Source organism: Trematomus bernacchii, unplaced genomic scaffold, assembly GCF_902827165.1.
Source record: "Trematomus bernacchii unplaced genomic scaffold, fTreBer1.1, whole genome shotgun sequence".
Classification (NCBI taxonomy): Eukaryota; Metazoa; Chordata; class Actinopteri; order Perciformes; family Nototheniidae; genus Trematomus; species Trematomus bernacchii.
In genome coordinates, this window is record NW_022988043.1 from 8,567,511 (window position 1) to 8,591,599 (window position 24,089).

Consider the following 24,089-nt stretch of genomic DNA (forward strand, 5'->3'; position numbering starts at 1 on the left):
GGCAGGGTTGCCAGTGGAATAACGCCTCTTTATGTCCTGTGTGACATTTAAATGCAAAATCTATAAAGTATAAATCTTTAATGTCTAGTCTGTTGTTAGAGGAGGACATTGACGCCACTGATGTGTGGAACGAGAGCTCTGCATTTGCATTTGACCGTTCTTTAACCTGCTGTTTATTCTTACTGAAATGCTCCTAGGACCAATTACATCCTCCTTTATGAATCTCGTATTATTTCCCCACACTTTTAGGCTAGAGGGCAGTGGCACACATTTAATAAACCCTACAATTACCCTGTCTGTGGTGTCATTGTATATAATCCTCTTCTCCTCTCCTCTCCTCTCCTCTCCTCTCCTCTCCTCTCCTCTCCTCTCCTTTCCTCCTGGGTTGAAAGAGATTCTCCTGCGTCAGCACACCGCTCCCACCTACCCACATTGCATTCCTAGAGGGAGTGGGATTAATGCATTCCACAGCTTTGATATTATGTAATGGTGAGTTCACAGGGGGTCAGCTGCTCTATAATCCCATGTATCTGGACCAAAATGTACTGATTTTAATGGTCTTACACACAGGTTGACTCACAAATGAAAAATATTCTCCACCACACTCAGCTGCTCACATCGCACACTCTATGCGACTGTCATAAGCTCGGAAGTGACCTACGGGTCACAGGTAAGATTCATTTTCCCCAAAATGCTTTGAGTGCAATGATGCCGCACTGATGCAGCACAGAGCAATAGTGTTTTGATGGAGAGAGGAAACCGGTGTCAGGGAGAGATGAGGGGTTTCATGACAACGTCCTTTCAGCTCAATTTTCTGAGATTAAGCTTAATGTTTTTGTGACTTAAATCAATGCTGGATATTGACACCTGATCAAGTTGCTAATAAAACTTTGGCTCAAATGTATGTACTTTCTAATTGCTCTTTTATAATAACATATTGGGGCTGCAAATTATTATTATTTTCCCTATTGTTTAATGTGCGTTCTGTTTATTTTTTATGATATTTTAGTTTGTCATTCATACTTAAATTCAACTCAGATAGTTGTTTCTAACTGATCAACCATCCCAAACAAAGATATATGTTGTTTACTATCAATGGGAGATGGATGACAGAAAAGTCTTATGATAATGAGAAATTAAAACAATACAATGTAATCCATTTACAAAAGAGTTGCAGAATATTTTCCGTTGAATGAGTACAGTATCAATTCCTTGACTCATCATTTCAGCTCAAAAGATCAAAGTGTGATATTTACTCTGGAGGAAAAATGTAATTTGAATTATAACCAGATGGGTGTTCTAGGGGACAAATAGGTCACACTTTATTGTAATCACTTTTAGAAGCATTGAGTTAAACCTTCTAAATGGCTTATAGCACACCATACTTTGAAGATGTTAAGCATCTGTAACTACTGCATTCAAAGTTAATGGTGGTTAAAGTGCGATATAATACTAATATTATGTTATTACATAAATAAATATCATGTGTTTATTTCATTTGTTAACTATTTGGATATTACTATAGTTAGTTATACTGTAAGAAACTTCATCAAAACCCAGCAAAAGATCTCTAAAAACCCCCAAAGAAAAATAGAAAGTTTACCCTGATTTAATTGTAATGTCAAACTAAACCGTCAAGCTTAACATTTCTGTTGAGTCCTTCTGAACACAAAAACGCATGTTAATAACTAATTCATAACACACTTTAAGGAAGTCTTCATGTGTGGATTTATATTTCATTTAATATGATAAAAGCTATGTTATTCTGTTAATCAATTATTAATTAACTGTTTGTAAAGCAGCTACAGAGGTCCCACAGGAGGAGCTATGCTTGTTGACACGTGCATAAGCTGTCCTCATATAAGCTAAACCGTGTTTAATTATTATTATTACATTAGTTATTATTTTGCCTACTGCTTATACATTTGTACCCCTTAATGAACAGTTCTGCCGCCATGTATTATTATTATTTATTTATTTAAGGGTATTTGTGTGCTCTGTAACACCCTGCAGACTGCAGAGTAACAGACACGGGTGTCATCTCTAAGTTCTCTCTGCTGTCCCTCCCTGCTCACCAAGCCTTCACCCCACCTTGGCTGACCCACGATGCATTGGGCTTGATTTGTTGCCATGACAACGAGCCAACTAGCCACCCATCATGTGAAATGTGCAGGCCTCATTGGGACTTGTTCCTGAAAGTTGTTTTCCTTCTTTCCTCTTTTAACGTCTGCGATCTTTATCATTGCATCTACTGTAAGTACATTTGTGTCTGGGATGTGTATAATAGACGAAAGCAGTGAGGAGGTTTCCTGCAACTGTTTGAATTGATCTGACCTATTTCTCTGAGCAGCCATCTACATTATGCGGTTTTCTGATGCATTTACGAAATTTAGCACTGTTTTTCTTGGTGTTAACGACTTCTCAAAAGCTCAATGCACTGTAAGTTTAGGCCTTTTTGGGAAATGGAACAGTATAATAATGTAAAATAGGAAAATAATATTTCATGTTCTCCCTTGATTTTTCACTCGAGCAATCAGTGTGTTGTCTGTCTTTTTCTCACACCCAAGGGATGCTCTGAAATAGAGAGATGGGATGGGAGAGCTCTGGAATAATAAGAGAGTGGGGGGGAAGACTGAGAACATATCATATCATAAATGTAATACCATCCTTCATTTTAGAAAAAATAGCCCATCTCCTTTTGCGCTTGACTTTAATATGGATTTGATGGATAGGCTGTGTGGTTTGTTCGATACCCATTTGCTGTAAGACCTCAAACACAGCTTGCACTGATAACCTGATCGGCCCCCCATTATCATCAGTGTGGCCTGTCACAGCAAAGCTCTCTGCTTAGTTTTTTCTACGACATGATTCATTCTTTATATTATATGAAGATACATGATGAAACAGGTCCCAAGAAAAACTGTTTTTTTTTTTACTATAGGCCGCTTGGCTTGTGACTTTGTTATTCTTTAAACAAAAAGGACTCATATTTCTTAATGTCAAACCTTGATTGCTTTTATTGTTTCAGTGCTACAAAGCCCGTGACGTAGGATGTAAGCCCCGCGTGTCTCATGATTGTATGCATGTAATCAGCACATGACACGTGTTGCATGATGGCGATACAACGATGGCTAGAATCAGAAATTGGCTAAATACTGTATCTACAACACTGAATAAACATGAGCGTGTACATTAAGAGCGAACGTTCCTGCAATGTCTCAATTCATCAGCGGCCAATGAACCTGGGTTCTTTTTTACACGGTCCTCGAACACACACCGAATGGAGACTGTCCCTGAATTAAAGTCTGTAGCTTATTTTTCTTCCATACAGTCACTAAACATTTCCTGCTGTCAGTTAATTTACTCCACATCAAAGTCAAACAAAATGTTTTCACTGTGTTGTTACGCTCTGTGGAATTTGCATCTTATGATCTTCTTGAAAGCACTTTGGAAGTCTTTGTTGAAGTAGGCATATATGATGGGGTTGAGGAGAGAGTTGGAGTAGCCCAGCCAGTTTATGACTGCGAACAGCCAGTCCGGCATGTAGCAGCTCTCTGCACAGAAAGGCAGCACGAGAGCAACGATGAAGAAGGGCAGCCAGCAGAAGATGAAAGTCCCCATGATGATCCCCAGTGTTTTGACCGTTTTACGTTCCCTGGCCAGCGCGATCTTTCTCTTCGCCCCCGAGTTCTTATCATTCATGTTTTCGTAGCCATGCGTGGACTGGGGGGTGTTGGGCAGAGGCAGGTGCGTTTTTGAGTTGCTCATAATTTCAATGATTTCAAGTGACTCTCCTTCCTCTCCGTGCTTCACGGCCCCGTTTACGCACGGAGAGCCTTTGACCCCGGCTTCCCCGTTAGTTTTCTTGTGGAAGATGGCCGGAGAGACCGCCAAAAACTTGTCTGACACTTTTGCTTTCTCGACTTTCTTGACTTTCTTGACAGTCTTTCGAAACTGAAACCGAGCAGCCTTGAATATTCGCCCGTACAGGACCAACATGAGAATAAGAGGGATGTAAAAAGCCCCAAATGTGGAGTAGATTGTGTAGCCCGGATCCTGGCTAATGCTGCAGGCGTCTGGGTTCGCCCTGTCTTTGGCGCGTCTCCAGCCTAACATAGGCGGGATAGAGATTGAGAAACCAATGAGCCAAGTCACACTTATCAAGATCGCAGCTCGCCTCGGTGTCCGTTTATTTACATAGTCAATTGGATCTGTTATGGCCCAGTACCTGTCCAAGGCAATTGCGCACAGATGCAGGATGGATGAGGTGCAACATAGTACATCCAGAGAGATGAATAAATCACATATTTCCTGCCCCAGTGTCCACTTGCTCAAAACCTGGTAGAGGGCCGCCATTGGTAGAACCAGCACCGATACCATGAGGTCTGTGACGGCCAGCGATCCGATCAGATAGTTAGCCACATTCTGGAGAGATCTCTCCAGGGCAATTGCTGCCACGACGCACGCATTGCCAAATATGGAGCAGAGGATGAGGGCCCCCAGGAGCAGAGAAGTGATAATCTGGTAATTTAGCTTCATTTCTGCCAGAGACCCAGACCCGGTGCCATTCTCACCCCCGTCCCAGTCGGCAACCACGTCTTCCCGGTGTGGGTAACTGCTGGTGGCGTTGCTGTCGTTGCTGCTTGTTGTTATAAAATCCATTATGCGACCGCACTCAGAGTGCAACTTTCTCAGGGCAGTGGGGACTCGCAGCTGGACAGATTAGCAGGACACAGTCAGCCCCTCAGACTGCTGCCGCTGTGCGTTTTTCTGGGGTCCATCGGAGTTACCGTCTTGGTGCCGTCGCTCTCAGGACGCATGACGCAGACGTGTGTGTGTGGGTGTGTGTGTGTGGGTGAGGGGGGTTGTGTGTGTTGTAGCTCGTGAGTGTTGACAGCCGGGTGCCCTCACCGGTGCTGCGAATCATCTGAGCTTGTTGACGCCGTGAATTCATTTATACCAGCAGCTTGGGGTACGTCAGACCGTTTGGAGGTCGCCCTGGAGTTTTTGTGCCTCTGTTCTCCTCGTTTTTCCGTTTTTCTACTACAGACAACCGACGAGGGTGCAAAGCTCTTCTCTCCTTTTCTCTCCCCTTTATTTGATTATTTGGACTCACTGATTGTTCCAATTTGTGGATTTTGTGAGTTTACACCTTAGGAGTAAATCAGGGCTTTCATTTTTTGTTGTATTTATTACAATATTAGTAAGAAAGGAAAAAAAGTCATGCTTTCTTGTAAGGCAAAAAGAGCTTAAATAGAAATTCAGGAATAAGTGTTAATAAAGTGTTTAAGGGCGCAATAATGCATTTCAAGCCAGAATTAGAAAAGGTAACATGACCGGAGCCATGCGAGCGAGAGGTAGTTTCAGGACTAGGGACAGCGCCAGGACAATCCAGAGAGGGAAGCTGCTGCCATCTGCTGCCCACAGCGGGTACAGCACCATATAATGCATGGAAACGTGTGTCAGTATGTTCAAGGCAGAGTACGTAGGAAGGATACGGATAGAGATGGTTGTGTGAGTGTGTGAACGATAATGTTTTTTTCTTTATTATAACGATAGATTTGAAAGGGGGGTGAGGGCATTCTGCTCCACATTCCCATTGTACAGCAACCTGCTGCTGTCTTTCGTTCCAATTTTGAAATAAAACGTAATAAGCTTTAGCCCTTAAGTCGTATTCTTTTTTACACAAAAGTAATACTGTCGCCAGAAGTTTAGTCAAAGTCACACATGGATGGGTTTTATCAGGGGGCATGACGTTTGAGAAGTGTGCAATGTTGGCTAACTAATGACTGCTTCAAGCTGCACTTAATATTCAAAGTGGATTCACTCATTAATTAAGCTCATAAAATACAAGTGCCTGGCTGAGCTCTTTACTAACTTGCTTCTTCTGTAACGTACTCCCCAGGACGGCATGCACATGGGTGTTGGTCTGTTCTACTTGACTTAACATTTTAGATCCTATCTGATCCGGTCAGGTCCAAACTATTCGTGTGTACTTTTTATCTTGTCTGACTAATTACAATACAAGTGAATACCTACCTTTGAGAAGATATTGCGGAAGAAGTGGTAGAAGCGATTGCTGCTCCTCTTTGCCTTGATCTCCTCAACATCAACTTTGTTTTTACTGAGACCCTCAGAGTCTGGCTGAGGGTCTCATCCTCCTCATCATCAGAGTCGGTAAACTGATGATCTGATGCAATAGATGGTATGGACAGAAATGAATCATTGCTTGGTATCTCTTGGTGTCTGGTCCTCATCCTCTATTTCCCTCACTCTAGCTGAATGGACCTACACGCAGCATTGCAGGATGTGGTGGAGGGTGTTTCTTGAGAACAAAGAGTGCCCTGTTTGTACTGTCCAGTTCTCCTACATGTCAAGTCAGCGCTATCAAAACTGAAGGGCTAATCTAAATGTTCAAGTGGCTAAGTCTTTCTCCTGCGCCATCTACTGAAACCTCTCCTCCACTGAGTCTTTCCCTGACTAATATACAGCATCATGACCATTGTCTTGGGAGGCTCAGGGACCTCAACTTGCTTTGGCAGGCTCAGCAACCTCCAGTATCTTGGGATGGTCATGGACCTCCAGTGTCTTGGGAGAGTCGGTGAATTCCAGTGTCTTGGCAGGGTCCGTGTACTGCAGAAGCGCGTCAGTTTCTTAAAAATCACCTGCCCCTGTCCCCAGAAATGCATCGTCACTCTCCCTCTCAGAAGTAATAATAATATTGATATTAATAACCATTCAGCCCTTTAGTTTGCGTACCGTGTAATAAATGCATCTGTGATTTGCAGTTGGCATTCCCTCTCTTACATACTAACGTTTCCTGTCCCTCTCCTCTCCTCTGTGAAGTTAAAAACTGTGTTTTGTATTTTGATTTGGAGACAACAGGTCAAAACTCTAGAACAATAAAAAAAGAAAAGACAAACGCTTAATAGCCACACTGCACAAAAGAGATTTCCTGCCACGTCTGCTGGGGTATTCCAAAGCTTCATGGCCCAAGATGCAAAACAAATAATCAAACTGACTTACCCATGATAATCTTTTATGCTGCTACATTTTTTAAGCTGTTCATTTCTTCTTCTTATGAAGAATCTCCTGTTCCTTCTTATATTCTCAATTTAGTCAGAACAAAGCGACATAAAGAGTTTATCCTGAAATATTTCATTAAATACAATTAGATTTTCTGCAGGTCTAGAAGTTCCTTTGGGCAAGTACACTGAAACACTTTAAACATGTACCTTCAGAAAACTTGAATTTACACATGAAATAAAGCAATAGTCTGACACACACACACACGCACACACACACACACACACACACACACACACACACACACACACACACACACACACACACACACACACACACACACACACACTACAATATCTGTGCTCAGTTTGCAAACCCCTGAGTGAGAAAAGCTGACACCATGGTTGTGGACGTGAGTTAAAAAAAAAGGTTACTCTGGTTTATTCACATTATTTTTGTTGTATTCAGTGGTTGCATAGCAGTGTGTTTTCTATAGGTCACATGGGACAATAGTACAGCTGTGAACAGTGCCCCTATTGTAATGGGGCTCACCAGGGGGGGCTTTGTCTTTATCAACAGTGTGGAATGTCCCAGCAGGCCAACCAGGGCAGGATAGCCAGGCCAGAGCGCTGCTCACCTCTACACTGGAACTGTCCCTCTACCTCCCATACATTCAGAAGGGCTGGCAGGCAGAGAGAAGACTCAGGGAAAGATGAGAGGGGAAAGACCAGGCTAGCTGGCTAAAGCTACATCAGCTGTGACTGAGGGGCTCAAAACTGCCGTCATGAGCTCCCACCTGGAACCATCTGGTGTAAATGGCAGAATTGGTGGTTGTGGAAGTGAGGATTCTGGTGAAGAAAACAGCAACAACAAGACTTATACCCCGTATTTGAAACCAGTGAGACCTGGGCTAACAAGGGCAGATCCAGCCGGAGAGGGGGGATCGGGCAGTGTGGAGGCACTGGTGAGACCTCCCCTGCCAGGGAAGAAAGCCCACAGGAAGACCTGCTCCAAGGAAAGAGGAAGATGTAGAGAAGGAAACCAAGACAGTGATGAGGAGAGACATCATGTTGAACATGCAGGAGGCAGCGCAAGAGGAAAACAACATCCGAGAAAGACTGTAAGAAGTGATAATCATGGAGATAGATCGCAGGACAGACGAGGAACAAGCAGCACTGAAAGTCTGTCGAGCAGTAATTCAGATATCCTGTCAAACAGCACTTCGGAAGTTTGTGAAGGATCAAATCACTTCCAGAGAAGATACCAATGTCCCAGACATCCCACTGTTGACTGCACCAGGACCATCACCACAGATTTGAACTCCCTAGTCCCTCGGCCGGTAATGAGGCTCATGTCTTCTGCTCTCCCTTCGCCTCCTATCCAAACCAGATCCTCAGCTATGTCCCTTCAGAGACTTTCATCCAGGACAGTGTCAGGAGACCTCCTCCGCTACCCATTAAGTTCATCAAGAGAGCCAGATCCGTTCTGGGTGGAGGTCAGGACAGCTGCTTCATCTGGACGACTGTCACAAATACCCCAGACACACATCGCCAGTTCAGTGCTCGGGGCAGGTGAAGGAGAGGAGGATGATGAAGAGGAGGGTTTGGAAGATGGCGAGGAAGGAGGCAGTGGTGTGGTGGAGGTGACGGGTCAAACCATGACCTCTGCAGTGGTGCTGCCTTATGTTCCTTTTGGGGAGAGGAGGATGAGTAAAAGAGAGAAGAACAGGATTAAGTGTCTGAGAAGGAGGCAGAGGAGAAGAGAGAGGTGGAGACAAAGTCAACTGCAGGAGAGCAGACAGGTGAATGACAATTAACTGAGCCTTCCAACACCAATAAGTACTGACGTCGCTGTTCTTTACCAAATGGTTTGTCAGTGGTTTAAGGATTAAGATCAACTACCTACCTCATATCTTAGTGTGCTACAAGAGGAACCATAGAGCTTGTAATTAGATCATTGAATAATGTATGTTTCCCTCCCATTTCCTAATGCAGACTATGTTGTTACACTAACAACAATATAAGAACTTGAGAGGTAGTGGCAACTTACTATCATTGAATGTAATTTCCTTTAAAAAAACAAAAAACAAATTATGCATCTAAATCCATTCCTTATCAAGTTTTATTAGCATGGCACTTAGAAAAAAATAAGATACTTTTGAATTACTCTAGTCTCAAGGCACTCCAGCATTAAATTACTAACTGATTCGGTTAAGGTTTGTTTATATTTTAGGATGAAAGTTTAATGCAATAAAGCAAGTAAGAGTTGTGTACATTTGAGTGTGTGGTAAACTACAATTGGCCGACTAAATTCTGGCATAATCGGTCCACGTTCTCTCTGTAACTATTTATAGCAGTTTTTGTCACGTGTATTTGTGTTCCTTTGTGTTTTCATTTCATCTACAGTCTGACTGCTCACAGTCCTATCGGCACCATGCTCATCTCAATAGCCATTGTCTTTGCGGTTTAAAGTGGGGTTACATCTGAATTGGTTGCATGATGAGGCCTGGTTGGAGAGCACTTCAAAAACAATCATACAAAAGATCAGATTCTGTTTTGATTGGCTGCTGCAGATCTGCAGTCATGTCGGTTGATAGAAATTATTCTTACTTCTGAATTAGATAAAGCTCAATAGAATTAGTTGCTTTGAAAAAGCAGAACATCCATTTACTAATTCAAAGCCCCCCTGCTGATGACATTGTTTTAGTTAAGATATTCCTCTCTTCCTCCCATTGGATTTGGCCTGTTAATGTATGCATGATGTATATACTCAAGCACATTTAATTGTGTCTATTTTAATCTGGTGGATTATTTCTGTAGAAGAGAACAGATGGCATGTGCCACCGTGTGGAAAATACATCAAGTGTAAGTGTGAATCCTATTCAATTTCCCCATAGTTATGATTTAAGGGTAAATCAGTTTGGACTGTCCTACAGTGAAAGGCAAGTCAAAGCATGACTCCATTAAATGATCTACTTGTCCTTTATCATCTATGTTGTGTGTCAATTAAGCAAGTGACATACCACATAATAAAGTGGCAATAGACACATTTTTACTTGTAATGCCTAAAATATTGATAATCATAATGTAAAGGCAATAGAATAATGATACCATCAGCGCCTGGCTATGTGCCCTTTTAGTCTTGCATTCTCATCGTAATTCCGTCTGCCAGTGCCACCAGGTATATCACCGGGGGAAATGTAGACTTCATTTACGAATGCACTTTTGGTTTACCTTCTACCTATCAGTAGCTATCCCCAGTGACCAAATAGTCACCTTTCCCAGTAGGCAATGGCAAATGGTGGAAGTGAAAATTGAACTGAAATAACAGTTGAAACCAAAATGAAGTGTGTCCATTGTTTTTGGTAGTTAAAATGCTCTGAGAAGGACATCAACTGTTGCCGTTTTCTTTATGTCAGCAGCACCAACAATCACTTTGAAACAATATTCATATATTTGATTTTTTTGAGAAATCCAGGCTAACTGCTCCCCTTTGCTTCCAGTGTTTATGCTAAGCTAAGCTCCATACTTAATGCATATTCATGGTAGTGGTTGTGAGCTTCTCTCCTAACTCAGAGAAAAAGTGAGTAGGGGTTTTTGTCCAACTATGAACTTTATATTTGTTTTAATTCAGAGGGAGATTGAATGGGCTTGCTTGGTCATTAATCCTTATCAAGGTGTTTTTGGGTGTGCATGTTCTTTTTGTCAGCTTTTCCCAACTTTGCACTTTACAGTTACAATGATTCTCACTACAAGCACAGCATTTCTGCTATTAGCTGTAGCCATTTCGACTGAACTCCCAAGAGCATTAGAACAATAGTCTCATTCCCCTTTTTCTTAACCCCTTTAATCACAAAGCCTGCTTTTAATTCCATTTAAATAATTCACAATGTGAATGATGCTTTTATTTACTTTCCTTTTGCATATTTCATGTAACTTTACTGCTGACCTATCTACCTTCTTATTTGTGGAGATAGTTGTTTCAACCCCCCTGAGAGAATATCATGTAACTACTTCTGAACAATGTCCTGCTGTACTTATTGCATACATTACAAAGTATGCCAAAGGTCAGAGCGGGTGTTTTTGTCATCCAGTTTCCCACAGGAAGTGGTTTCTTTCCTGTGTGGCAATTAGTGCCTGATTCTTTGGACTTAATTCGGCTGCTGCACTGAAGCAGTTTTATTTGCTGCTTGGAGTCCTGCGGAAAATGTATTGCTATGAAATACTAATGATTATTTTAAGGTAACTCAAATCACAGTTCAGTGGTGTGTTAGAAGTGACAATTGGAAAAAGGAAGCGATTTACTCAGTGTCTTTTTAAATGTACTTTTATTTCAGAAAGTTGAATTTATTTTCCATTGAATGATACCAAGACAAAATGGTCATGTTACAGTACATGTTGCCAGGGGGAAGCCTCAGTGGCCATGATTCCTCAGGAGCTGTGCTCACTGTGTTGTCTCCTCTGTGATAATGACACACCTTGGGAGGCAGGCTGTAAGACACTGAAGTCCCCAGAGGCCCTCCCTGGGTGAGAACAGGGTAATTACTCTGGAAGCACCCCCAGGCTTTTCAAGCAGAGGCCTCAGCCACCACTCCTCTGGGTCTGCTAACACAGGTCTGAGGAGGAGACGGGGGACTTCAGGGACCCGAGAAACTGTTCTTTAAACAAGTGTTGGTACTTCCTCTTATATGATTTGTATTTTTTATTCAGAAATTCTGAGGCATTTGGAATCAAGGGCAATTGACTGCTGAGGAGATAAGAGGGATAACGCAGTGTATTGTGCTCTATTAAATAAAAGGGTACAGACTAGATCAAAGGATAAGAGGACAGGCCATGTACAACATCAAGACAAAGTGCTATCTTACTCAGTTTTGTATTCACAAGTCACACTGTGCCTTATACTTAAACTCTACCTGGAGAGATGCAACACCTCTCTTTATTTTGTAAAGTGAATGGAGTTTGAATTAGTACCGGTATCTGGGTCAAATGTCCCTCTTTAGAACAATGTTTCTTGCTTTACAGTACAAAGTGATACATGTAGATAGGTAGAAGTTATGCTCTTTTGAGCTCACACCTTACACCCTCATGTCCTCACACATATTATTATGTTGTGCAGGTTGTTGTAAAAGTAATTTACTCTCGTCAAAATGGGTGTATCAAGAAGAGGGTACAGAATCTCTAGAGGACTGCAAAATAGTACATGTTGACATATATGTATTGCCAGCTGGTGCAATGACATCTTGCAGTGATAATAAATGCTGAACCTCATAGGTAGAGCGGCATATTTCTGGATTATTTTCCCTTTTTTCTTTAACTTGATACTCAATCATTCTGTTTCAAAATCTCAATCCATGTCAATCTGATCCTTTAGAAATTAGTTTGCCATGATTATTTTCCTTTTAAAAAAGAGAAATCCATTGAATCTTTTTTTTAAGGCGCTAACCTGATTTGAATCCTCTCAAAAAACACTAAAACCACTCACATACCCAAAGGTACTGCATACAAAGAACATATATGCATGGGATACCTGTCTTAAACATCTATATGTCTGTTCTCTCTCTGCCTTTTCTCCGCACCAAGAGTTCAACAGGGAACCCATCCAGCAGTAGCAGCGAGGACGAGGAGGATGTGAGCGCCGGTGACAGAGAAGGTTTCATCTGCGCCGTTTGTTTGGATGTGTTCTTCAGTCCTTACATGTGTCACCCCTGCAACCATGTCTTCTGTGAACCCTGTCTGAGGACGCTAGCTAAGGGCAGCCCCACCAACACACCCTGCCCCCTCTGCAGAACAATCATCACACATGTCTTCTTCCAGAAGGGTGAGCTAATAGGCAGAAAGCACTTGATGTACAATTCTCAACATTTTAAATACTTTATCACCTCGAACTTACGACTCTGCATTCTGAAGTGAGTAATGTTAGATGGATAAAAAGACACTTTGAAATATGCCAGTATAATAAGAGCTTTACAGTGGAATGACATATCACATGGTAGTGTTATGAAACATCACATGGTAGTGTTATGAAACAGTACATTTGTATAGATGCATACATGCATAATTGCAGCTATATGTGTGTTGGTACAGATCTAAGCTGCAGATTGTTCGGGGGCCCAGCTGCAGATGTCCCACAGGGAGCAGAGTAGACCTTTAGTTCAGCTCTGACCAGATGAGTCACCCAGAACGAGAAGACAAACTCAAACAGGATAACAACACCTTTACGTTGTGCTTTCATAAGGAGTACTCATTATGGGTTGCAAATGCATGACAAAACTAACTTTGTATTAAGAGCGTCACAAATGGAAGATAAAACCTTTATCTTATATGTAACATACCTACAAAACAATGTTATATAACGTACAGTAATGATGATATTTCACTCTTATGCTGTATTTGATGTAACCTTGTGATCACTGCACACTGATTACATGGGACGTAGTCTGAGTTGGACACATCTATGAATAAGTAATGAAGTTCTGTGATTCACTTTGACCTACTTCGAGATGTATGTAGGAGAAATGAGCGGCAGGGACACTGCTGTGTCCATAAATAGGCAGAGTGTCCATGGTTATGAGCATCGCAGACACGCTAAGGGCTCTTGTGAGTGATTAGGTGAAAAGGACTTTGGATAAGATTTGTGTGGTGATTACCAATGCCAAGGTCACACAGAAACAGAACAAGAACAAATATGAAGGAGTCTAATAATGCAGGATCTTTAATACAGATCTCATAACTTAATCTATCCAGGCTATCAAGAAGATGTTTTATAATATTAAGTTTGTCTCCTTGTCTTGTTTACAGAGTTAAACCAAACCGCAAGAACATTCTTCCCAAAGGAATATCTTTCCCGGAAACAGAACTTCCAGAAAGCAAATTGTGCCAAGTGGCCTCTCCCGAGCTGCCGAAAACTCTTCCGTATCTTTGGAGGCAAGTTTTTGAATCCTCACCCATGGAAATGTTCTCAGTTCAGGATGAATGTATCAACTTTTGCAAATACCAGCAACAGTAGGACACATTTTAAACTATACTGCGTTTGTCTGTAATTTATATTGTATAAGTGGCTGCCTTTCCCACACACATGCAATTTATTGTTTATTTGCACAATTCTTGGAGGATATCTTGAGCTAAAGCAGTGTCGCACCATCCTCCAAAAGAGCTGTAGGAAAACAGGGATGCACTGAATAACATCAATTACTTTAATGCTAGAATAATGGTTGTTTGGAATATAATTATTGTAGGAGTTGATTTAAAAACCTTTTGTCATTTCTAAATGACTCTGTTATGAATCCCAGCTCCTTCTCCCAGTACACTTAGAAAGGCTTTACTACCCACCAATCATACTATTTTCAAAGTATTTAAGTCAGTTATATATACTTTGGGCAAAGTACCACTTAAATGAAAGATGCTAGATACCTATTTGTCACCCAAACCAGGCTTCCAGAGGCAGTCCAGTCCCATAGCTAGACGCCAGTTCCCCCACGGAGGAGGCTACCGCCTGGATGCTCTGGACTTTGAGGATGACTCTCGAGGCTGGCGCTTTGACATGGACATGGTCATCATTTATATTTACTCAGTCAACTGGGTTATTGGCTTCTTCATATTCTGCTTTCTTTGCTACATCTTCTTCCCTTCCTTTTGACAGTCCTGGCAACAATGACGGAGAAACATCGAAAAAGGAAAGGTTGAGGACACTGAAGAATGATCATACAATAAGGAATTTAGGATGAGACAGAAGACAGGCATGTTCACATAGGGAGAAAGGGTCAAACTGAGGGATAGGGTTTAATGAGAAAACAATGAGGGAATGTCAAGCAGGTGGGATGTCACTGTGGAGGAAAAACAGCAGTGTGCCAGCTTGTTGTGTCTCATAAATAAATGATTAAAATAGGGAAATGGTGCGGGGATGTTTGGGAATCCTATATTCTCCATTGTGTCCTGTTCCTGCTTGAAGGGGAGATAATAACAGTGTAACATCACATCAGTTTTACTTTCAACATAATGACATACGTTCTGTTAGTGCTTACATTTTTGATAAGCAACACAACAATAATAATAATAAATGATATTTATATAGCGCCTTTCAAGGGACCCAAGGTCGCTGAATAAGGTCAATAAGCATCCATCTGGAGGGAATATTGTTGTCAATTTAAAGTCAATTTATTTTGTAGCAGATATAGTTTAAACAAACACATACAGGTATAACCGTTTAAGTGATTATACATTTGAAATGAAATCATGTGTAAGAGCCAAATAAATGATTTTATTCCTGACACATTTTATGTCTTTAATTGTCATTATACTTACTAACAAAATAATATTTAATATTTAAATAGACAGAAATATCACACTGTACATTTCCTGTCTCACTCGAAATGCATGCGTGTCTCTTTCTGTCTGTGTGTTAATGCTGTGTGCCTGTGGGTGTATTTCACTTACATAGATGGATTTTGAAAGTATTTTTCTGCATTCACAATTAAATAGTAATGCAGGTTTGGAAAGAACACTCACCATACACTGAAATGGACTCGTAATTTATTCAGATTATCTACCGCATACTTTCCTCTTTGTGGTTGTAAAAAGCAAGGAAATGCAAATGGCACTGCTGAAAGCTGCCAATGGATTCAGGAACATTTATAGCAGACAGAAAATAAGAATGTCGAAAGAGTATTGTTTGTGTGACACTGAGCATAGTTTTTATGACAATGTGCTCCATCTGTATGTGCATTTAAGCAGCTTATTTCAGAATGACATAATACTTTTTGTGATATGTATTTGTCTGCCTGTCAAGTTTCACATGAATTAATTGAATTTGATTTAAGATTATTCTTGGTCAGGAAGAAAACATATAAGTGCAACAAGCAACGTAAGATGTTAAAGGCATATTCCTGACAGGCATATTCTAAAATGTAACAATGAAACACTCATACCATTTATAACTTTTTTTAAATCATTAAGTCACTGTGAACTATAAAACTAAACCACCCTGAGTTTTTAAGTGAAGGATACTATTATAACATAGGGACCATTAAAAGAAAAGAGTTCCATAAATCACACTTTAAAGTTCCAAAACAAAGGCCATAGCAGATTGTATTATGCATTATGTATGTATTACTAAAAGTGGGTAACAGCCTGCATTCACTCGTTAAGGAGCTCAAATAGGTAACAGCTCGGGGCGGGGGTTTGACTGGAATGGGCCATATTAGTATTCCGTCCTTTGGGTGCGCAGTGCTGCCAGATACAGAGCCACGTCAGGCCTGTAGCAACTGCTCGTCTTCTTCTGCCTCTCCAAGGTTAGATACAGGCCTGCCCAACCAGCCGGAAACACTCGAAGGATCAGACGCTGGGAGCAGAATTGACACCACGATACCAGACGATTAAGTTTTTGTTTCTTTGCGTTCAGATTTTCCCCGACACAGAAGCTTTAGGTGTCGCGTAGGGAGCTGTAGAATTATCAGCCGGGACATTGCCAGTGTTATTTCGTCTCAAAAAGGAGGTATTGCAGCGAAGACAATATCGATATCGTTATCGCCCGTCTTATTGGTGCTTAATGGAAACTCGCAATCATAAAAAATGGTTGCATTTGGAGAATATCCGTGAATGCGATCGTCTCCTTCCGACATCGGTGCGTCAGAGAAAACATCTCAGCTAGCTGGGCTCCGGGTTGGGTGTGAAGTCTTCACTGTGCACCGTGTGCTGCTGGAGTGAAGGTGACTTGCGCCCCGTCGCAGTCAAGGCAATGCGGAGAGGAGTCGCAGGCGCTCATCCGGTACTTCTCCTGCGCTCTGAGGCTCGTCTGGGAACATATTTACTTCGTCTCCCACACTAGAGAGAAGGAAGACGAGAGATAGACGGAGCAATAACAATAAACGAGGCTTGACCCAGCCAGCAGTTGGCGAAGGTGAATTCAGCGTAATCGGAGATAATAAGGTGAACAGTAAGGTGCGGGCTACGGGGCTAGTGAGGCAGGAACAGAGAAAGTGGTGGAGTTTGGTAGGGAAATAAGACAAAGCCGTTCTGTATTAGGGCTGTTTTATTAGTGGATGTGTATGCATGAGTTCTGCATCGAATGGGCGCAAAAACCGCCCCAGATCAGCCGGGAACATCTTCCAAATCGGCAAGCCTCCTTCCCGCGACCCAGAGAGGAGGGAGAGCACCGAAAGTACCCGCAAAGCCCAGCGCGCCGTGGCCGACTGCAGAATGGTAGGTTTGCGACACGTCAATGACTGCATGGTGCCTCTGATAAGGAGTGATGTTATTATCCCAACATGTCTTTGTTCCAAGACGATCGACTATCCCGTGCAGGCAGAATGCACAGGCGAAAGCTGTTAGTAGCTGCAAAGAAAAGCCTGTAACCCGGGCTGGGTGCCTAAAAATAGCTTTTTGCATTTACATGGCTTTGTTGGGAGTGAATCCAAACAGATCATCTCTGCGTGCAGATACTGTGTGATTTGCATTTGGAGTGTGCAAAGCTCCAGGTGATTTTGGCTGGTATCAAAATTGCCTGAATTACAAGATTATCCACGGAGGTGTCTCCTTGCACAGAGGTCCCGTGTTTTGACAGATGTTGGCACGAAATATATGTATTTACCCTTTCAAACATCTGTGAACGTCATGGAGCCTCATACACAGGAGTGCAGCAGGATGCTATGCAGGAATTGCACAAAATGAACGAAATGTGTTTGCCCTGAACCCAAGATCTGAGCTTGTGCAAACAACCAAACTTAGCATAATGGGACAATGAAAAATAAAATCAATACATTCATCATACACTCTGACTTTGCGGACAATTTGAACGACAATCGTTTTTTTTAATGTGCAATGTAAAACATTTCTTAAATACTGTTTATATTGTAGCATGCAGCCGGGAACCTGCTGGCACATTATATTGCCTCAGTGCGGGGAAAATAATAGTGAGGCTGGATATAATACTGCTCAGCATTTCCGTCTTGACTGACACTTTTTTATGTTAACAAGTCAAGAAGAAAGCCAAATATAAAGATTGTTTTACTTCAATGAGAAGAACAGGGAGCCACAAGAGCATTGTTATGTTTGTATGGTACTTACTTGACCAAGTCGTTTTCGGAATAACATATTTTATTATCTCATTAATTGTATCACAGATCGTCCAAGAGTTCAACACGCTTGTGGCTCTGTACCGTGAGCTGGTCATCTCCATTGGCGAAATCACTGTGGACTGTCCTTCTTTACGGGCAGAATTGCTGAAGACCCGAACTAAAGGCTGCGAAATGGCGCGAGCTGCTCACCACAGTCTCTCCTTGATATCAGGGTGAGTTGGCACAGACGTTGTCCACGGTGCTGAACATTAGTACCTTGCTACGCGCTATCCATGGTGCTGAAAGTGCACCAAATGGGGCGCTCTGCTACACTGCTGTGCCTAAAGTTATAAAGTAGCTAATTTTACCAAAGCACATCTTTCATTTGCATAAGCGTCCCCGTTTTAGGCACATGTATACTTAGGCCTGCTCCTCTTATCTTCGAAGAAAGCATCTAAAGGGTCTGTCCCATTAAAGTGAAGCTAGTGAGCTTGAAGTGGATAAAGAGTTTTGGGAGCACAGAACATGAGATTAGCCTTTTTTTTTTAAAGTGATGTCTCTAATTGCTAGTGAGACAGCTTTACCAGGAAGCAATTACAACAACATGCTCTAACTGACCGCTTCCCATTAGCTGGGGCCTAAAACCTTAATGCATGAAGTGGAATGCTTCCCTCGTCAATATCTGAGATAATAATAGTAGGCTATCAATAATGTGCAGTTGAGGACTTTTGCATTTCTGCTTTAATGTATTGTCAGAGTGACCGTGTGTGTTTGTGTGTTGTCTCTCTGTTATTGTCATTTGATCATGCTTTTCAAAAACGGATGTTATTCTTTTCTCTTGTGCAGAATATCTTTGATCCTTAGCTTTAATAATGAAATAGTTGATGCACCAAAGAAAATATTACAAGTTATATTTATAATAGTGGTTTATGTCGAAGATAGAGGCTGTGCTAGACGCCTGACGTGTCTGTTAACTTGGCCTGCTCTCTCCATTGAGCATAATCTACTCCACATTGGTGCCAGTGTAAGAAGGGCAAAGTGAGGCTTGGGATTTGAATGTCCTCACTGAAGCTAAGATGCCAGCTGATTTGGCAATCTCAAACTTACTTAAATAACAATCGGACAAAGTAATGCCAGTGGTAAGAGAGATTTGGAGGATGCTCTGCAGGGCTAGGTGCTTGCCAAAGCTTGAGCACTATTGGATTCCTCCTTATTCCAGGCATACACATTCATTAGAGACCTCTGAAATCATCGAATGCTCTCCCATAAAATATTAGTCTGCCACATTTTTCACAACGCTGAGTTTAAAATGTGTTATAGGCTGTTCTCTGCTCTGTAACCCATTTCCTGGCTCAATAATTAATCCACTTGCTACATCTTGCAGCCATTTAAGAATGCACATCCTTCACTGTCTCTTACATGCATTACAAAATCTTTGAATCACATATGCGTGACACACTCATATGGTTAGCCAGCCAGCATGTTTCTTGCATGTTTCCTGTCATGCAGAGGCATGAATCATACAACATCCATTGAACAGGGGTGTCTCAGTTGCTTTTTATAGCAAGGCTTTAAAACCTTCCTACTTAAATCTTTGGAGAAACAGAGCAATTCTGTATACTCTTTTTCCAATATATTGCAATTATACAGCTATATACAGTAATACCTCCAAGAGAAACAGTATTATCAATTATAATACTGTACCTTGATTTCCTGCTGCTGCTATAGAAATAGAGACGATGCAGCAGCTTTAGAGAGAACTCTAAGTTCCTACTGATAACGGCATCAACATGATTGTCATAATCATTACCAGCACATACTCTAAAGCTCCTTCTCCAAAAGCTCTCAGACCATTTTGGTGTCGTTCTCCACTATGAGATTCACAGCACTTGAATTAGACAGCACAGATCATTCCCATTTAATCAAATAAAGCCTGTGTCTGAATTGCTTGAGTGATGCGGGTCTCTCCGATGTGCTAGAGGAAAGCTGATAAGCAGGATAGCATTGATGACAGCTGTGCTGTAGCAACAGTACTTTAGAAGGCATCGCTGTGGCAAACCATGGATAGGAAGGAAAAGCCATCTTTTCCAAGAGGGAAATGCAACAACGTTATTTATGTGAGAAGTGTTTGCACCAGGTGCAAGTTTCTCGCCTTTCATCGCTGTCACTTTCCCTTTTGATATCACAGCATCTTAATATCACCTGTCTGTTCAACACCAGGTTTATATGGCTGTAAAGCTACTGCAGTGTCTCATAAAAGCTAGTGATCCGCTTTGGGTAAATAAATTATACTCAGATGAGGTTCTTATGTTTAAACTTTTCCACTGCATTGTATTTATACATTATCAGACTAACATAGAACACACTAAAATAACCAAGCAAATCCAGTCAGTAGCCATTTTGACATTTTACGCTGCAAAAAAACAGGTTCATCAATAACGCAAACTATATGGCTCGTCTGTTAGTGTGAATTTGGTAAAGAATGGACAAGGTTTTATATGTATGTGAGTTTATTACCTCTTCTGGCGATAGCTGCTGCTATTAGGATTTATAGTTATTGTTCAGGTTAGAGATCACATTGAAGTTATCACAAGCAGCCTAACTCGTCAGGCTGCTGCAATTGTGATACTCAATAGTTTTGTTGCTGCTTATGATGTGGCATAGAAGATGTTATGTTGAAAGATGGAAGTATTACTTGTAATAGCCACACATCAATAATTCAGTCTGTGTAATTATATTAAAGGGCATTGGGTTTGGGTTTTGGTTTTTCTTCACCATTCACTATACCATTATCAACTATTTCACTTTTCTCATGGTTAACGAGATTTGGAGAGAGTCTTTTTGTATGTAACTGCATGCAATTTGGAAACTATATGTTGAACATTAATAGAGGGCTTTACAGTGGAATTGCTACACATTTAAGAGTTTAGATTAGCACACGCACATCAAGTTACTGAGGTCACCAATGCATAACTCAACAGTAAACTATGTTAAACATACAAAGAAACGTGAAGATGCTATCCATTAACTTTATCCCTGAACGGAACTATGATGTTAATTAGTTTTCATTAAGTCGCTTTAATGTTTCCATAGTTCATCCAGTTCCAGCTCGCTTACAAACTTGCTGTGTTCGAACTATGAACCGTTTCAGGCCGGAGGACGGGGAGATCCACCCTGAGATCTGTCGGCTCTTCATCCAGCTGCAGTGCTGTCTCGAGATGTTCATCACTGAGATGCTCAAGTCTGTCTGCTTGCTGGGCTCCCTGCAGCTCCACAGGAAAGGTTCATACACAAAGACGATTTTAGAATGTTTGTATTTATGCATGTGTGCCAGCTAGTATATACACAGCATGATGTACTTCTATTTTTAAAATGATTTCTCAACAAAGCAAACAGGAGACAATCACACACTGGCAGATTTGAAACTGTTCAGATGTAATTATTGATTTTCAGCTTTCTATCATGTTTTACTTAACAGATTATCATCCAAAACTTCACCACCATTCCTATTCTACCAACAGCAACCTGATCAACAGACCTGAATATTTGTCTACAGATATAAAGCAGCACTAATGTTCAATAATTATCATGTAATCTGATGGCTAATTGTATGTCAACTCTTCTTATTTTGTTCCCACCCTTGTTTTCCTTGTTTTCTAATGCGTGTAGTGGTGCTACATGCTAAAGGCTAGCTGCTCTCTGTGTGCTTTAGGTAAGGATGGCTGCGGCCCCACTGGAGGGGACAATAAGACGGAGGACAGCTCGGACATCCCCATCCTCGAGGAGACCTCCTCCTCCCCCACAGACTTTCCTCAGCTCTGCTGGCTGGTGGCCAATGACATAGAGAACATTGAAAGGTATAGGTAGACACAAAATGAAATGTGTCCCTCTGTGTGTGAATACGTTTTTTTGGTGTCAATAATTGTAGATGCTCCTTGTTTAAAAAAAAATACACATACAGTATGTAGTTAAAACTCACATGTTCTTCTTTTGAACCTCACTAATGATGTAATAGTTGGTCATTTTCAATTGGATTTGAAGATAAAATGTAACTTTTTTTTACTCAAAAAAAGATAACAGGAGTTATGCCAACCTACATTATTACAACAGTTAAAATATATGCAAATATTTTACTATAAACCAGACACAAATGTAGGCTAATGGAATGTAGCATTTTTTATAACTTTAACAATTAATACAACTTTAGAAGCAAATCTTAAAATAAGATATAATATAGAAATACATATAAATATCACCTTTAAAAATATCCAGATTTACTTGACAAATGGAAGTTGTATCCGAAAGTCTCAGAGTGTGCTGTGCTTTAAATGATTATTGAAGAAAGCATTGTATTATACAATAATACATTTTTACTACTAATTACGTTTTTAGGTTGCATTTTTAGACGATGCGTCAAAAATGGGAGGCGTGTGTGTGAGTGTAAATATGTCATTTGTGTTGTTGCAGGGATATGAGAGAGATGAAAAACCTTCTCAGTAAACTCAGGGAGACAATGCCTTTACCATTGAAGAACCAAGGTAAGATACAAATCAAACTTGACCTTAACTCTAACACACACATCCCCCCCCACACCTCAACCCCATAGAGCAGTGACACTTTGAAACCCTTTCTGCTCCGAAAGCATAGAAGATGTATTGGGATCAAGAGTGAATACAAAAAAGAAACATGATTAAAACTTTAAAAATGTCTGCTGTGTGTTTTTGTGCCCAGACGACAGCAGTTTGCTGAACCTGACTCCCTACCCTCTGGTCCGACAGAGGAAGAGGCGGTTCTTTGGGCTCTGTTGCCTGGTAACCAGCTAAGGGCCCCGCCTTTGTGGGTAGGAGGCGGTAACAAAGACACCATTACCCACTGTCCTTCACCACTTGTGTCTCCCACCAATCTATTACTGCCATTTTCAAATAAATTGTCTCTTTCTCTTTTTTTTAACGGCTGCCCATTTTATAATTTTATTTTGTAATACAAAGAAGAATTGTAACTGCATTGTAATGAAAACAAAAGTCATGAACATATATTTTAAGATATTTTGCAACAAACTTTCCCTTTTTTGGTAAATGAAGTCAGATATCTGCTTGTCCAATGTAAAAGAGAATGAGAGGTCATTTGAAATAATGTCAATGTTCATTACTTCCACAAACCTGAGCGAATGAAATGAAGATTCATGTTTTAAAAAAGGGAATATAATTGTCAGTTTTTGTCAGAAACAATGTGATAACTTATAATTAGACGCCAATCCAATTATTTAAGGACGGCGCTTGCAAAGACAAAGTTATACCTTCGTATGTCTAAGCTGAGATGACAGGTTTGTGCAGAGTAAGTTTGTTGTGTATTACAGTCTCTGTTTTCTGTTACTTGCTGTTTCTTCTTCTTAATGTACTTAATTTAGTCTTCCATAAACCAAGTACCTGTATCCAACTTAAACTTTTCCAGCTTCAGAATGGAATATATGATACAATACTCAAAAAGAAAACTTCTTTGCACACAATATCTATCTATACATTGAGACATTAGACTTGTATATACACATACTCTTTACGCAATGCTCTCTGAATTATTTTCAAGGATGGAGATGGTTAGCAGAGATTCTGTTAGTTGGCAGAAGCAGGAAGGGTCTCCCTCTGTCTGAGGTGAGACAGCATGGTCTTGCTTATTAATGATAGTGATCAATGTTTAGGGCACGGTGGAGGTTCAGTAGTCAAAGCTGATATAGGTCATTTTACATTGTTAATAAAAACTTTTGTTATTGAAACTTATAAACTAGTCTTTGTATTTATTTGCATGTAATCCAGTGAAGTGTCCACTTGGTGGAGACAAACAATCAAAAATGCCAAACTATTCTGAAACATCTGGTTGTTAAAGTTTTGGGAAATAAATCTAAAAGAATTAAATGGATTGCAATATAGGTGATAGTTAATCATCATTCATATTTTGGGATACACACCTCAACATTTACTCTATTGCTATTTTTGTATTTCTTCCGTTTGGATTGTCC

General features: G+C 40.9%; 3 protein-coding genes across 3 annotated transcripts; 2 read left to right on the forward strand and 1 right to left on the reverse strand.

The window, feature by feature from the left end:
• Positions 1–3,003: 3,003 nt before the first annotated feature.
• On the reverse strand, positions 3,004–4,662 carry htr1aa (5-hydroxytryptamine (serotonin) receptor 1A a). The gene has a single exon (XM_034117585.1). The coding sequence runs from the start codon at positions 4,660–4,662 to the stop codon at positions 3,403–3,405; it is 1,260 nt and encodes a 419-aa protein (XP_033973476.1). The 3' UTR covers positions 3,004–3,402.
• A 3,148-nt stretch (positions 4,663–7,810) lies between these two features.
• si:dkey-250l23.4 lies at positions 7,811–15,886 on the forward strand. Its single transcript, XM_034117854.1, has 4 exons — positions 7,811–8,827; positions 12,606–12,843; positions 13,824–13,949; positions 14,456–15,886. Exons 1-4 carry the CDS (start codon positions 7,811–7,813, stop codon positions 14,659–14,661), a joined length of 1,587 nt encoding a protein of 528 aa, XP_033973745.1. The 3' UTR covers positions 14,662–15,886.
• A 221-nt stretch (positions 15,887–16,107) lies between these two features.
• rgs7bpa (regulator of G protein signaling 7 binding protein a) lies at positions 16,108–23,854 on the forward strand. Its single transcript, XM_034117586.1, has 6 exons — positions 16,108–17,222; positions 18,143–18,309; positions 21,228–21,358; positions 21,789–21,933; positions 22,544–22,614; positions 22,808–23,854. Exons 1-6 carry the CDS (start codon positions 17,073–17,075, stop codon positions 22,897–22,899), a joined length of 756 nt encoding a protein of 251 aa, XP_033973477.1. The 5' UTR covers positions 16,108–17,072; the 3' UTR covers positions 22,900–23,854.
• Positions 23,855–24,089: the final 235 nt, after the last annotated feature.

Coding starts and splice junctions, on each gene's coding strand:
- htr1aa (XM_034117585.1), bottom strand. CDS start 4,662: ATGGATTTTATAACAACAAGCAGCAACGACAGCAACGCCACCAGCAGT.
- si:dkey-250l23.4 (XM_034117854.1), top strand. CDS start 7,811: ATGAGCTCCCACCTGGAACCATCTGGTGTAAATGGCAGAATTGGTGGT. Junction 8,828..12,605: donor AACTGCAGGAGAGCAGACAG/GTGAATGACAAT, acceptor CTCCGCACCAAG/AGTTCAACAGGGAACCCATC. Junction 12,844..13,823: donor ACATGTCTTCTTCCAGAAGG/GTGAGCTAATAG, acceptor TCTTGTTTACAG/AGTTAAACCAAACCGCAAGA.
- rgs7bpa (XM_034117586.1), top strand. CDS start 17,073: ATGAGTTCTGCATCGAATGGGCGCAAAAACCGCCCCAGATCAGCCGGG. Junction 17,223..18,142: donor CCGTGGCCGACTGCAGAATG/GTAGGTTTGCGA, acceptor ATTGTATCACAG/ATCGTCCAAGAGTTCAACAC. Junction 21,359..21,788: donor CCTGCAGCTCCACAGGAAAG/GTTCATACACAA, acceptor TGTGTGCTTTAG/GTAAGGATGGCTGCGGCCCC.